At 38.5% G+C, this 16,740-nt stretch overlaps 1 protein-coding gene across 2 annotated transcripts in view; it reads left to right on the top strand.

The window, feature by feature from the left end:
- The window catches only part of LOC122802729 (acetylserotonin O-methyltransferase-like), a 357,415-nt gene that overhangs the window by 281,980 nt on the left and 58,695 nt on the right, over positions 1-16,740 (top strand). For both annotated transcript variants that reach the window (XM_044072491.1, XM_044072490.1), the window contains one exon: positions 11,610-11,732. In XM_044072491.1, coding sequence (XP_043928426.1) covers positions 11,610-11,732 — 123 coding nt within the window. The remainder of the gene's footprint in view (positions 1-11,609; positions 11,733-16,740) is intronic.

The following is a 16,740-nucleotide window of genomic DNA, read 5'->3' as shown; positions in this document are numbered from 1 at the left end:
TCTCTGAGTATCTGTGGAGACAATGCCAGCATTTTTCAATAACTCCCTATAACTATAAATCTTCAGTATCTACAATTGCTCCATTTATGTTTCTTCAGGAAACAGTGGCTGAGATGCAAGTTTAGTGTGATGCAGAAGACTTACTCTGAACTTTTCTACATCATGCTAAGCATTTACTATTCAGTGACTGTTCTATAACTGAGGTCTCATGGTGGCCACAGCACAAAGCATGATTTGTAGACAAAGCTGTATGTTAATATGACAGCTCAGAAGAACCATAAATGTCCACTGCTGTTGATTTGCTCAACCAAGCAATCTGAATTGCTTAGTTTAGTCAAATGTTTCTCTTGGAAGAAAAAGTGAATACCATAAAAACACAACATTCATCCATTCACTCATATAGGAGTACTCACAGTGCTGGTAAATTCAGAGAATACATTTGGGTGGGTGATAGGGGCTTTGTTAAGTTGTGTTTATATGTGGATATGTGTGCGATTGTCTGTATGAACATGAATTAGGCTTCTTTGTGTGTGTGTGTGTGTGTGTGTGTGTGTGTGTGTGTGTGTGTGTGTGTGTGTGTGTGGGTGGTAGCATTAGGGAGTTAAGTAGGAAATTGTGAATGCATTTTTTTGTGTGTGTGTATGTGTGTGTGTATGTGTGTGTGCACGCGCACATGCCCATGTTGAAGTGTGAGTTTTTCTGTGAGTCTGAGTGAGTGTGGAGTTTGACTGAGTGTGGAAAATTTGTTTTTGTATGAGTAGATGTGGATGGCCTTGTGTGTGTGTGTGTGTGTGTGTGTGTGTGTGTGTGTGTTTCTGAGTGAGTATGGGTGTCTGATTGTGAGTGAGTGAGTGAGTGAGTGAGTGAGTGAGTGAGTGAGTGAGTGAGTGAGTGAGTGAGTGTAGGGGGTTGCCTTTGCTAACACAAAGCTTGGACCACTAGGGAGAATGTTAGCATGGTTAAGTCTGACAATGCAATGTTTAATTCAGATTCATAGGTTCATAGTTGTGTACTAGGCTAATGGCCCTGGGGCCTTTACAAGCCTAGCCCATAAAAGTGCCCTGGCATTGTGCTGCTCATCATTAGTTCCCAGTGCCTCTATCAAGTAGATCCACTGGAGTGATCCCCAGGGTGAACTTTCTATTTCCCATCCACTCATTAAGATTTCTCTTGAAGAGGGCCAGTGAGGTGCTCTGCTTGACATGTATGGGAAGTCTATTCCAGAGCATGGGCAGTCTCTGGGTTATGAACCTGTCCCTCCAGCATGTTCTGTTGATTGTGGTTATGAGGTTGAGGTCTCTGGAGCATGTGGTGCAGATGGATTGGGATTTCTTTTGATGTAGCAGTTTTAACAGAGCTGGGTCAGACATGGCTTTGTAAGTCAAGCACAGATCGCCTCTTAGTAGATGATATGAGACAGAGAACATCTGGAGCTTTTTGAGTCTGTCCATGTAGGACATGTGTTTAATGCCTAAGATCCTCTTTGTGAGGTACTTTTATGGCCTCTCCAGCTGTTGCAGGTGTCTAGTGAGGTACATGCCAAATGGGGCATTATACTCTATGACTGGTCTAATGAAGGAAGAGTAGAGATAAATGATGACCTCTTTCTTCATGGATGCAAAACCCTTGGTAATGAGATGTGACACATAGAAGGACTTTCTGACCACAGTGGGAATGTGGTGGTCAAAGGAGAGGTTGTTGTCAACCTGTGTCCCCAGATCTCTTATTACGCCTTCAGTTTTCAGTGGGCTTCCATCGATGTAGCAATTAGTGGGAACTGAGTTTTTCCCAAAGGGGATGACAACGCATTTTTTGGCATTAAGCTTAAGGCCATAGTTTCAACACCAGTCATTGGTATCAGTGAGGCCTTTCTGTAGAATGTCTGCATCACTCGGGAGTTAATAATGGCTCCCAACTTGCAGTCATCTGCAAATCTGGTCAGCCAGAGTCTCTCAGTGTTGGCCTGGACTTCTGAGAAGTAGATGCCAAACAGGAGAGTACCCAGGACCGATCCCTGTGGGGCTCCACTCGTGACTGGTCGGCAGTCTGACTTGGAGTCCACTACTTTCACACTGTGGGTTCTATCTGTGAGTCAGTTTGCAACCCACCTAATGATATAGGGGTTGATGCCTAGTTTGCTGTGTTTATCAATAATTCCTGAGTGAGGAATGGTATCAAAGGCCTTGGCCAGATTGAGGTAGGCTGTATGAACTGCCTTACCTTCATCTACCACTCTGGTGACTGACTCATAAAAGTCAATCAGGTTGAGCAGGCATGATCTACCTTTCACAAAAGCAAATTGCATGGGATCTAGAGTTTGGAGATTCCCTATATCCTTGTCAAGTTAGGTCCATGATGAGGCTCTCCATAGCCTTACATATCAAACCAGTTTTGCTAATGGGGTGATAATTTACAGGGTCTGTAGTCACTCCTCCTTTATGGAGAGGGATGACTGTAGCAGTGCACAATTTGCTAGGGACAAAGCTTGAGATAAGTCTGTGAGTGAACAGAATACACAGATATGGTGTCATTTCACTTTGTAAATCATGTGAAACACAGCCAGAGATGTTGTTGGGTACCATGGAAGATGTATATTTGGCCTTAGACAATGCAGCTTTAACCTCTGCCGCAGTACTGCTGGGTGCCTGACATTCTTTTGTTATTGAGTTTTGTCCTTGGGGTAAAGTTTGCACTGAATCTGTTGGCCAGTATGTTGGCAATATCGGTTGGCTCTGTGTAGGAGGTACCGGAGTAACTCAGAGCAAATTTGGGTATTGCCATGGAGATTCTTGATATAACTATAGAAGGCTTTGATGTTGTTTTTAGTGTCAGCTGCAATTCTGGCTTCATAGCTGGCTTTGGAGGTTTTGATGAGGGATCTCAACTTTTTGTTGAGGCTAATAAGGGAATTTTTCCAGTCTTGGGACTTCACCTTTTTCTGCAACAGCTTCTTCCTTCTGTTGTAGAGTTTATTAATGGCAGGGGACCACCAGACTGGCTTCCTTTTTTTTGGAGGAGAGCGTCTTGGATCTGTTGGGTATGGCTAGTTCCAGGCATTTATGTATGTGTTCGTACAGTGCATTAGTGTATGATTCGGCAGTCATGTATCTATTATACATTGGCATGGGTGCCGTGAAGTAAGCCATCTCTGTTTTTAGGAGTCCAAAGTCAGCTTTGGAAAAGTTTTTCATGGTCGATACCTTTGCAGGGGGTGTGGGTGCGATGTGGATTTCCATGGTGATTAGTTTATGGTCAGATCTAACCAGGGAAGAATTGACTATTGGTGTAGAGCAACAGTTGCCCATGTTAGTAATAAACAGGTCAAGGATGTTGCTTCCTCTAGTGGGGGTAAAAAGAGCTGGTCCAGGGAATTTGAACTGATGAATTCCAGGAAGCGTTGGGCCAGTGCATTGGTGCAAGAGTAGTTTTCCCAGTTGCTGGCTGGGTAGTTCAAGTCACCTAGTATGAAAGTGTTGGGTTGGATTTTATTAGTGTCCAGGGTGCTTAGGAATGTGGAGTGAGAGTCTTGGGATATGGTTGGGGACCTATAGCAGGCTACAACCTGAATTGCCATTTTACCCAATGTTAGTTGTACCTGGAGTATCTCAGATGTGTTTTGCTGGGCTACTAGTCTGGAGGTGTGCATATCCTTTATAAATATGGAGACTCCACCACCTTTGGAGCTTCGGTCCATGTTTTGCAGCCGAAAGGTGTTGAATGAGTTATGGCCTGGTAGTGCAGGGTGCTTTCTGCTGCTTTAAACCATGTCTCCATTACAGCACAAATGTCAATGTTCTCCAGTTTGAGAAATGCTTTGAGCGAATGCATCTTGAGATTTAGACTTCTAGTGTTGAGCAGCTTGACCCTCAGATTGCATTTATTTATAGCTGTTACGGTGGTAAACTGATCTTTGGAACTTCACCTAAAAAAGGCACTATAGGGGTGGGAAGAGCCTTAGCAAGTACCAAGAAACCCAGGGGGAAAGATGCAGGACATCTCTGGAAAAGCATGGAGGTCTCAATCATGTCATCCTAAGCAGACAGATGCTGGATCCCCTTAGAATGACATCAGAAACTTAGCCAATTTCTGAAGTCGGTAATTTTCTATGTGTACTGTGGTATCATTCTGGGTGATGGTAGGATGTTGCTCAGGGCTAGGGTCATACCTGCTTGGGCCACATAATCCGAGAGCTCCACCATGTCTCTTTTCATGTAGTCCAGAAAGGTGCATCTCAGATCATTCACCCACATGGACAATGACAGAGTCATACTTGTACTTGTTGTGGAGCGACCTGAGTGAGTGTGTTATGTGTTGGATTGTGGCACCTGATAGACAGCTAACTGTTACCTTCTCCTTATTCAACCTAGTGAGTGGGACATCAGTGTGCCTCACTATTGAGTTATCTATGATTATTGTATTGGGCAAGCTGTTTTGCCTTAGGGGCTTAGGTTGAGGGGCACACTGTGTAGGTGAGTTATGTGTCTTGTGGTTTGTGTTCATTGCAATGGGCTGATAATGAGATCTTTCTCATTGTGGCTATACCTCTCTCTGATTTACATGTTCTTACTGTTATGCTAATTGACCAACCATGCTGTGTAATCCCAAGTTGTGAGTTTTTTAGTGAATCCCAGAGAGTTTAAGTTCCCCATTTCATCATTTTTATTTTGAGTGATATATTTTTGAGCAAGTTACTTCACCAGGTGCTGCTCTTGATTCTCTCTATAAAAGAGTCATTTGCACCTCTGAGTTTAAGTTGTTAACAAATACATAAAAAGATAAGCAAAACAGTTACCTTTCTAAAGATTGTCAATGTCTTTGCAGTGTTCCTTCCTCCACTCATACACTTTCTCACTCACACTCTCACTCGCTCTGTCACTCACTCCTTCAGCTAGAGTTGTTATAGTTCCTATCATCCATGCATCTTATGCCAAATTATGTGCAAATAGCAACTCAAATTAATAAAACTTGTTACCATGGGCCATATGATGTATAAGGGGAAGTGAAAAGTTCAAAAAATGAAAAAAAGTGGGTTTTAAAAGGAAGTCACAATACTGCACAGAAAGACTGCAGACGCTGGTTAAGATAATAATCAGGATGGAATCTTTTTAAGGCTTACTTTCTAGGGATCCATTTCAAGAGAAGAGAACCACTATCTTATGAGATGCTCTTCATATTTGTCTTTGAGCTGCCCTTTAAGTGTACCATTGTGTTGGTACATGACATGAGGGGGTAGCACTGTGCTATGCAATTACATGCCAGAGTCACTGATACGTACATATGTCAATCATCAAAATCATCATCATCATCATCATCATCGAAAGTAGCAGCAGCAGTTTCTCCCTTTCCCAATAACTACACGAATTTGGGGTGTCTCCCCAATTGAACTTATCTCTCTAAATTCAGTGCCACTCTCCTGCCTTTTTTGACAGTCATACCTGACTGCTACAGGTCTTCTCTCACCCAATCCACCCATCCATCCATCCATCTCTTTGGTGAATAAATTATTTTCTTCTTGCACTTTTCCTTTCTGTCCCAAATCTTCCTCACCAGATTTTCTGCTTTCTTGCACGTGCTCAAAACTTGTAGTCTGTTCTCTGACTTTCAAAGCAAATACAGCTACTTGGGTGTCTATGCTGATGTCCTCATTTCTTCATCTTTTCCACAGTGTGCATCTCAGGCACTTCATCTCCAACACTTCTAGCTTCCTCAGCTGCTCTTCTTTCACTGCCCAGGTTTCTGTAGAATACAGTAGTACTGGTCACATTTCTGATTGGCCCACCTAACTTTTCAGCTAACTACTCTATTTATAACAGGTATTTTACAATTCACTTCTCAGTACTGTCAAACAATATGCTTAAAGTAAAGAGTCATAATACTACCATTATTAAAATGGGATTCATAGAAGCATGCTACAACTTCAAAAACATAAACTATAATAATGAATAAGTAAGTATTAAAAATGCTATTGACAAAATATAGCACACATTTTATATCAAGATGTAATTGGTTTGGGTAGGCTATCTTTCTGCACCATCTAAAGGAATACCTTGAGATATTTGTTTCATGATATGTTCATTTTCTTATTATTTTTCTGGAGCCAGAGAAGGACAGAGACCATTTCATAATTAGCTATTCCTTTACCCAAGAGCACAATGTGTATATTTTGAAAAAAATCAAGAGCAAGAACAAACGGTGACATCAAATAAAAGGGGAGGGGATGGCAACTGCATAAATCAAATGAATAGCTGGAGTTAACTGGAATGGGGTACACTGGGTCAGAGCTAACATCCACTTGTGTTTACAGTTTCATATAAATGACCTTGTCATATGGTACAGTACAGTACATGCTCTTTGGCTATCCTGCCACAGTTAACTACATACGAAAGACAACCGTACTAGCTGCTATATCTTCATCTGATGCTAGTCATGACATAGGCCATCCTTATATCTATCTCTAAGAAGCAGAATTACCTTGTTTAAGCATCTATCACAGAGATACAAAAGATGGAATACTTCACTGCTGACCATTTTCTGGCATCCTATAACACTGACCAGAATTTACACATCACTGTACAGGACCAAACAATGGTGGAAAAGAGTTGCTGTTGTTAGAACATATGGTTTATCAGATACTTTAAGTGTTAAACACTACTTACAGAACATTATATATTATTTCTATTATAGCCCTACATTACTACTACATGCAGAATAAACCAAACAGCACTATACCTTGCCAGTGTGCTAAATGCAGTCATACGATCACATATGCAAACCCATGCTCCTCCTCATGTTACTTCAGATTATATCTTTATGTCTTTCTTTTTTCTTACATTCCTTAATATCATTGTCTTTCCTGCTCTAACAGATTATTTCCTCAAATTATAAAAAGAAGGGATTCATATTCTGGTGTCTTTGTTTTGCAAAGGCAACCTTTAATCCATTTAAAGTTCAGATATAATTTGAAACCACTAGACTGGCTATTCATATAGCACATTATGTTGTCTACATCCATTCCATAACTCAGAATACACTATTCCTTCATCATTACTTCTTAGATTTGGTACACGTATTATATATCCTTTCTGAGAATTAGGACAGACTTACAAATTAGCTTTTCTCTCAGATTTTTATATCTGACTACCCTTTGTAATTCTGCCATGTGGTACTGATTCATCAAGAGAGCTAAACTTACATGAGCTCTTCCACAAAATCACTTGGCTTTCATACATTTCATTTTTCATATCAGTACAGCAGGTCTGAAATGCTTTGATCACAATTTCTAGTTATTTCTTCTTCCTTTGTCAATTAAATGATGTTGAAAACAATATGTGTGTCTATACCTGTTGCATTCAGAAATAGTGCACTTTTCTGGCTCTCCTCTTTCCAACAGGATCATCTTGCCAGTTACGTAGAGGATACACCTTTGTTTAAAACATGTCTCTTCCTCTTCAAGAGTGGCTAAGTTCACTTGAAAGTTTGAGGTGTTGTTTTTTTCTGTACTACCCTGACAATTTTATTTGGCCTATAGTTGCACTAAGACACATTAGTTTACTTTACCTTCTCCCCTTTTAAAATGTATTTTAGGTTGACTTTAAATACTTGGTCATAGCATTTTCTGGTATAATTTTTTTTCTTGGGCAATTAACAACAAAAATGAATCTAGTGAGCTATCATTCACATTTTACAACATTTTTGTAAACACTGCCCTCCAGAATAGACAGCCCAGTAGAGTACATGCAGTCACATGATAACATACTGTCATATGCCACAAATGTTATAATTTTCAATTGATTATGAATATATTTTGTGTTTTATGCACTATATCCCTAAAAAATCAAATAGGTTCATAGGTTCATAGGTTGGTACTAGGCTATCAGCCCTAGGGCCTATATAAGCCTAGCCATAACAATTCCCTGGCTATTTCTTCCCACATTATTTACTTTCCTGGACCCCTGTCTAGCAGGGTGACTGACGTGATCCCTGGGGTGAATTTCCTTTCTCCCATCCAATTGTCAAGGTTCCTCTTGAAGAGATCCAAAGAGGCACTCTGCTTGACATGTATGGGCAATCTATTCCAGAGTCTGGGGAGTCTCTGGGTCAGGAATCTATCCCTCCAGCATGTTTTGTTTATTGTGATGACAAGGTTTAGATCCCTGGAGCGTGTAGCTCTGAGGGATTGGGATTTCTTTAAGTGTAGCATGTCCAACAGCTCTGGGTTTGACATGGCCTTGTATGTTAAGCAGAGATCACCTCTGAGTAGACGATATGCGACAGAGTATAGCTGGAGTTTTTTAAGGCGGTCAGCGTAGGGCATCTGCTTTAGGCCTATGATTCTTTTAGTGAGGTATTTCTGAGGCCTTTCCAGTTGTTGCAGATGTCTTGAGAGGTACATACCAAATGGGGCATTGTATTCTATAATGGGTCTAATGAGGGATGAGTACAGTGGGACAATGACCTCCTCCTTTCTGGATGAAAAGCCCTTCGTGATGAGGTGTGCCACATAGAAGGATTTCCTGACTGTTGTGGCGATGTGGTTATCGAAGGTGAGACCACTGTCCACTTGTGTCCCTAGGTCTCTTATCACACTTTCTGTGTTTAGTGTACTGCCACCTATATGGTAATTCATGGATACATGTTTTTCCCAAAGGGATAACAATACATTTCTTGGCATTGAGCTTGAGCCCATGGCTCTGGCACCAAACATCTGTTTCTGTAAGGCCCTTTTGTAGAGTATCCACATAATTTGGGGATTCAATAATGGCTCCCAGTTTGCAGTCATCTGCAAACTTTGTTAGCCAGAGTCCCTTAGTGTTGACCTGTACTTCAGAGAAGTAGATGCCAAACAAGAGCGGCCCCAGAACTGAACCCTGAGGTACTCCACTTGTCACTTGTCTGGAGCTGGATTTGGAGTTGGCTACTTTTACAGTGTGGGTTCTATCAGTAAGCCATTTAGCAACCCATTGGGTGACATAGGGATTAATGCCCAACTTAGTAAGTTTATCTATGATTCTAGAGTGGGGGATGGTGTCAAAGGCCTTGGCAAGGTCTAGATAGGCTGTGTGGACCACCTTACCCTTGTCCATGGCTCTGGAGACTGATTCAAAGAAGTCAATCAGGTTCAGGAGACAAGATCGGCCCTTCACAAACCCAAACTGGGTGGGGTCCAGTGTTTGAAGGTTGCCAATGTCTTTGTTTATAAGTTCCATGATAATACGCTCCATGGCCTTGCAGATAAGGCTTGTCAGACTGATGGGACGTTAGTTTCCGGGATCCAAGGTGGATCCCCTTGTGGATTGGGATAACTGTAGCTCTGCGCCACTCAGTGGGCACGAAACCTGAGGTGAGGCTATGATTAAACATGACACTTAGGTGAGGTGCCAGTTCATATTGTAGTTCATGTAGTACACAGCCCGGGATGTCATCTGGTCCCATGGATGCTGTATTCTTGGCTTTAGAGAGTGCGTTTTGTACCTGTGTGGCCGTTATTACTGGAATTTGGCAATCTTCCGGTATTGAGATGGGCTATCTTTCTGCACCATCTAAAGGAATACCTTGAGATATTTGTCTCATGATATGTTCATTTTCTTATTATTTTTCTGGAGCCAGAGAAGGACAGAGACCATTTCATAATTAGTTATTCCTTTACCCAAGAGGACAATATATTTTTGAAAAATCAAGAGCAAGAACAAACGGTGACATCAAATAAAAGGGGAGGGGATGGCAACTGCATAAATCAAATGAATAGGTGGAGTTAACTGGAATGTGGCACACTGGGTCAGAGCTAACATCCACTTGTGTTTACAGTTTCATATAAATGACCTTGTCATATGGTACAGTACAGTACATGCTCTTTGGCTATCCTGCCACAGTTAACTACATGCAAAAGACAACCGTACTATGCTGCTATATCTTCATCTGATGCTAGTCATGACATAGGCCATCCTTATATCTATCTCTAAGAAGCAGAATTACCTTGTTTAAGCATCTATCACAGAGATACAAAAGATGGAATACTTCACTGCTGACCATTTTCTGGCATCCTATAACACTGACCAGAATTTACACATCACTGTATAGGACCAAACAATGGTGGAAAAGAGTTGCTGTTGTCAGAACATATGGTTTATCAGACACTTTACGTGTTAAACACTACTTACAGAACATTATATAATATTTCTGTTATAGCCCTACATTACTACTACATGCAGAATAAACCAAACAGCACTATACCTTGCCAGTGTGCTAAATGCAGTCATACGATCACATATGCAAACCCATGCTCCTCCTCATGTCACTTCAGACTATATCTTTATGTCTTTCTTTTTTCTTACATTCCTTAATATCATTGTCTTTCCTGCTCTAACAGATTATTTCCTCAAATTATAAAAAGAAGGGATTCATATTCTGGTGTCTTTGTTTTGCAAAGGCAACCTTTAATCCATTTAAAGTTCAGATATAATTTAAAACCACTAGACTGGCTATTCATATAGCATATTATGTTGTCTACATCCACTCCATAACTGAGAATACACTATTCCTTCATCATTACTTCTCAGATTTGGCACACATATTATACATCCTTTCTGAGAATTAGGACAGACTTACAAATTAACTTTTCTCTCAGATTTTTATATCTGACTACCCTTTGTAATTCTGCCATGTGGTACTGATTCATCAAGAGAGCTAAACTTGCATGAGCTCTTCCACAAAATCACTTGGCTTTCATACATTTCATTTTTCTTATCAGTACAGCAGGTCTGAAATGCTTTGATCACAATTTCTAGTTATTTCATCTTCCTTTGTCAGTTAAATGATGTTGAAAACAATATGTGTGTCTATACCTGTTGCATTCAGAAATAGTGCACTTTTCTGGCTCTCCTCTTTCCAACAGGATCATCTTGCCAGTTACGTAGAGGATACACCTTTGTTTAAAACATGTCTCTTACTCTTCAAGAGTGGCTAAGTTCACTTGAAAGTTTGAGGTGTTGTCTTTTTCTGTACTACCCCGACAATTTTATTTGGCCTATAGTTGCACTAAGACACATTAGTTTACTTTACCTTCTCCCCTTTTAAAATTTATTTTAGGTTGACTTTAAATACTTGGTCATAGCATTTTCTGGTATAATTTTTTTTCTTGGGCAATTAACAACAAAAATGAATCTAGTGAGCTATCATTCACATTTTACAACATTTTTGTAAACACTGCCCTCCAGAATAGACAGCCCAGTACAGTATATGCAGTCACATGATAACATACTGTCATATGCCACAAATGTTATAATTTTCAATTGATTATGAATATATTTTGTGTTTTATGCACTATATCCCTAAAAAATCAAATCAATGGAGTTACCAGTTCAATAAATAATTTGACTTTGATTTTATGCTATTTTGTATCATATGCACATGATAATAAGTACACTTAATGAGCATTAGTTACAAATAAGGAATAAATATGTTAATCATGCATGGCATGTAAAGATGACTACAAAAAATAACCTCCTAATCCTTAATAACAAACATTTCATGCAATTTTAATGTGCTAGCATCGACTGCCACCTGTAGTAACTGAACAAATTATCAGGCTGACTCTATGCTTTCTTTGGCAGGTAATTTCTTTAAAGATCCACTTCCAGAAGCTGAACTCTATATTTTGGCCAGGATTCTTCATGACTGGAAAGACGATGAATGTCTTTTCTTATTGAAAAATCTATATAAGTCATGCAAACCTGGTAAGTGATTCATCATTTAAGAATGCTTATAGTTAATCTTCAGGCTAGTGCTCTATGTTCTGTTGAATGATTTTGAAATATGAAGATTTGTCGAGATGTTTTTTTCTGACTCCAAGGCAAAGCAGTCAACCTTTCAGATTTGTGTGTGAGCAGAAAATGCCATAAACTCTTTTTTATTGTTTTTAATTTAAGATATTTACCAATCTGCATGTTGCTCATCATCTGGGAGCAATTTTCTTTGTAGGAGAAAAGACAGGTGTCAATGAGATTTATCAGTTCTTCCTCCTCTTGTGAAGTTTGTTAAAGTGAGGAGTGGAATTTTATTCTTTGGCTAATTTCAATTTCCTGTCTCAGTTTCATCATATTACTTTCACATATATCTTGGAAGGATGCTATAAAGTAAATTATAAAGTATAAATTTATAAAGTGAAATTCAGTCAAGCTCAAATGATTCAAGACAGCACTCTACCACTGTCTGCACAAGGACATATATGATTCAGAACTGTCCTCATTAAAAATAGTGAGAACCCTGCCAATAGCATAAGTTAATATTCATGGCTACCTCAGAAGACATACTTTTTTATTTCTGTATTTATCTTTATTTAGTGGGAAAGTTCAACTGGGATAAAACTCTTTTTTAGTGGAGGCCCTGGGAGAAAAACTCCATGTTTCACACATGTTTTGACAAATAAATAAAATACAGTCAGAAGGAATACCAAATATAGGTAAGCGTACATACATGAGAGAAAACATTTTACATTAGCAAACTTCAATGGTTATTCTTTTTTATTTAATTTAACTGAGAGTGAACTGCTATCATGGACACATTTCAGCCATGGTTTAGGCCATGGGGACAGGGGAGAATACATTATATATACATGCACATTGATGAACTTCACTAAACCGTTTATATATATATATATAGAGAGAGAGAGAGAGAGAGAGAGATACAAATATATACTCTCTCTCTCTCTCTCTCTATATATATATATATATATATATATATAGACAGTTTACAGTAGTTCATCAGTGTGCATATTTGTTCGGAGGAAACTGGAGTATCCAGAAAATCATGCTGAAATGAGGACAGCACACACCTTCACACAAAAAGTGACTGAGGGTCAGCAATAAGGCTTGCACCCTGAAGATAAGAGGCAGAGATCTTAACTAGCTGGCTACATTTCTGCTCTTTATTTTCCTTAGAGACTATTAACCAGGCAATGAACTATCTTGTAACCTCAGTAACAGATACCATCAACAGCTGAGTTTCATCAGAGTATGAGAATTAATACATTTTCATTTATCAGATAACTTAGGAGGTCTGATTACTTAAAATCAACAAAATACACCATGTATTGCAAGCCTTTAAAGGTAATATTTTGCTCAGTATTTTACCTTTGAATCCTTTAAATGAAACAGCAGAGGCAAAGGTGATGTAACTAATGCAAAGTGCCAGTTAATTTTTAAATAACTGAATGAAATCACTGGCATATGCAAAACACTACAGCAACTTATGGATTGACTACTTTTATAAAATTATAGTTATTTAGTATATTCCTAACATAATACCACCAGTGTTCTGCCTGTCTCTGACTCTTTGTTCAAATCAAATGTTCTTTTACACTGAATTCATCATACTTAACCACAGCAAATTTCACTTTAGTCCCAACGTACAGCTTCTACATGCAGTCAGTGTTTCCTCTCAAAAACATCTCTGAAGTAGGAAAAAAACTAACTTCTCAGAAAGAATTCATCTTATAGTTTTCCACACAGAACTCTGTAAGTTGCCACTGGGCTAAAATATGATGTGTCCTTAAGTTTAACAACCTTTTTCTTACCTAACCCAAGTTAATGTTTTGGGTTCAAATGTGGCTGTACTCAAGTAGTCACTTTCCTGAAGCTCCATCCCTATTTATTTCCATTTCTCTGCAAAACTGGAGTTATTATGCTTAAACAGCAGTGTGGTGTACAAGGAAATGAAAGCTGCAGCAAGGCAGTCAGAACTGATGGCTAAACAGGGTGATCCACAGTAATTGCTGACAGCAGCAATGTTTGCAGATGACATTATTTTTCACTAACCTGATCAGAAAGGAATAATCAGCTTTATCTGGTATTTTTTGTTAGGTCTATATAGACATTCCAACAGCCACTCAGTACTGATGTTATGCATGTTCTCATCACTACAAGTTCTGCAGTTGTCACATGATAGACTAGCAAAGCTGTGCTGTGCTTTTCTGATTAAAGACAGCAAAACCTAAACTTTAAGACACTTTAGCAGTGTCAGTGGTGAAACAAGTAGCACACTCTCCTTTGGTGCAGAAAGCTGTGGGCTCTATTTCCACACTATGGACTGATTACTAACACTGTTGTGCATCATAAGGGGGATGCTAATGTTACAACAACACCAGACAAGGATAACAGAAATAGAGGTTTCTCTAATGACTTAGAAAGCAGACTTAAGGAAGAGAAAACACAGAAAGAACTACTTCTTAAACAAAACTCTTAGTTGGTTAATAAAGTAGATGGCTTGGTAAAGAGGGAGAGGAGAAATAACATCAGGATTTTCGGATTACCTGAAAACACAGAAGGTGAGGATATTATTTCCTTTTTATCAAGCTGGATCCCTGATTTTTTTAAATTTAAAAGAAGGACTTTCCTTTGGCATTGAAAGGGCGCACAGAGCTCTTGGGAAACCTGCCACTAACTTAAACTCTCCTCCAAGGTCAATAATTATCAAATTTCTTTCATACTTGGACAAGGAACTGATTTTAAGATCTGCTTGGAGAAAGGCACCTCTAAAATATATACAGAGCCTGATAAGATTTGATAATGACTATTCATCTAGTATAATGGAACAAAGGAAAAAAGTGTGGCCAATGATAAAGTTTCTGAAACAAAATAACATGAAGGCACAACTTGCATATCCAGCTAAGATAAGAATACTGTATGCTAATGAGATGAGGACTTTTATTGACTTAGAGGAAGCCTCTTCATTTATTAAAACTAATACTGTGATTACTTTACCAGAAGATATGGATTGGATGTCACCTTCTCTCAAGAGAACAAAAGAAACAAATGTCTGAACAGACATCAAAAAGAAGAAGCAAAAAACTGATACTGTTACAGCCAAATCTCTCAAAGCATTTACTATGATATGAATTGTTTTAACATTATTTTAAAGGACCAATTTTACTGCTTGGAATTTTAAAACAAAGGTAACTAACTACTGGAATCTTTATATTTTTTTGAAAATAGATGACACGTGAGTTTTCACATTATCTCAGGTATGTAAAACAGGATACTTTTATTTCACAGAAGGAGGGTTATATAGCACATAACATACTTATACTGTAAATCAACATACATATTATATGTATATTTTCTCTTAATTTTCTCTTTTCTTTCTCTCTTCTCTCTTTTCTCATTATTTATTTTAATTGCATCTTGTTTCCCTTTCTAAATTCCCTCCCATTTACTCTACTAATATAGTCTAACTATATTTAATAACTCACTATCTATACATAGATAAATAATAGTCCAAACTAATTTAGCTTTAAGGTAGACTAATTGGAATAGTGAACTTAATTAATTGATATTACAAAGGGTTGTCACCTCACAGCAAGAAGTTCTCCCGTTCGATTCTCAGCTGGAGCGCCTTCTATGTGGAGTTTGCATGTCCTCCCCGTGATCAAGAGACATTAAAGACATGCAGGTAGGTACGTGCGTGAATGGGCTTGCCTTCTTAGAATGTTGGGCGTCGGGCTGGCAACTCGGCACCGTAAAAATCCACTGCCAATCATTAGTGGACAGGAGTTCCGCTGTTGTGACCCCTAACTGGGAAAAGCCAAAAGACTTAAAATATTTATTAGATTAATGATGGTCACTGTTATTCTTATTGGGATTGGGGGCATGTTTGTGATTAACTCTGAAATGTTCCATTCATGTAACTGTGTCCTTTGAATTAATTCCTTTTTGTATTAACATATATATATATATATATATATATATATATATATATATATATATAAAGGAGGGAAAAATGTACTGTTGGTTAAGAGAAGTGCAGCTTTCTTCACATTCTATTTGTGTTGCCATAGCAACAGTAAACAATTGCTGCAGTTTCTAAGGACTCTGTGAACATGTGAAGTGCATTTAGCCTCTCAGATAACAAATAATAAGAAAAAGTAATGGTGTTTAGTTATTAAAATGAAAAACAACATAAGCAAGGTAAAATAAATACATAATAGGACTATCTGTAAATAATTTATGATTTATCTTCATAGGATTACATATTCCTGGAAACATAACTGAAATGTTCTCAAACTACATGTGCACTTAAATGTAGCTACTTGATTAAAAAGTATTACTCAGTTTAGCATGCTGATTCCAGAAGCTGTCTTCACTGTAAAAGTTACATTTTTTATGTTACTTGAAAGAGCACATGAAAAGATACATATTACTTTTTGCAACATGTTATCTTTGCATTTACCTCACACTCTGTACAAATTCACTTGGCAACTGATAGTACTCATTTAAAATATCAGTTTAAACACAGGGGCAGGAGGGGCTTTGAATGGTGGGGGTCAAAGGAGGGGGGTGGGTCAACCATAAGGGGAGGAGCTATGCACAAAAAAACAAAAAAACTAACTTTAATTGAACGCTGCCCTGGGTGGCAGAATAAAAATATCAATGCATTGGGGCTGATGACAGCTTACTTAATATCTAGAGGGAAACAAAAGGTTGTAAATTACTTTTTAAATACATACTGGAATGCCAGTCAAAATAAGAAAACCCAGAGCACTCAACTCAAACCACTTCTCCTTGCACTGCAGTTATTAAAGTACAAGCAACATGCTGAAAGTAGAAATCTATGTGATGCCCCCACTTGTAAACAAGAAATACATTGTAAGGAGGATTACTGTAGTTATGGACCATGGATGATGATTGGCATTCTGTTTTTTTACGTAAAAAGTCTGTAGAGATGACTGAAGTCTCTCCAACAGTGTAA

The sequence above is a fragment of the Protopterus annectens genome, chromosome 5.part0 (genome assembly GCF_019279795.1).
Source record: "Protopterus annectens isolate FY-2018-M chromosome 5.part0, PAN1.0, whole genome shotgun sequence".
Classification (NCBI taxonomy): domain Eukaryota; kingdom Metazoa; phylum Chordata; order Ceratodontiformes; family Protopteridae; genus Protopterus; species Protopterus annectens.
Note: the sequence above shows the minus strand (reverse complement) of the source record. Positions and strands in the feature narration are given on the sequence as shown.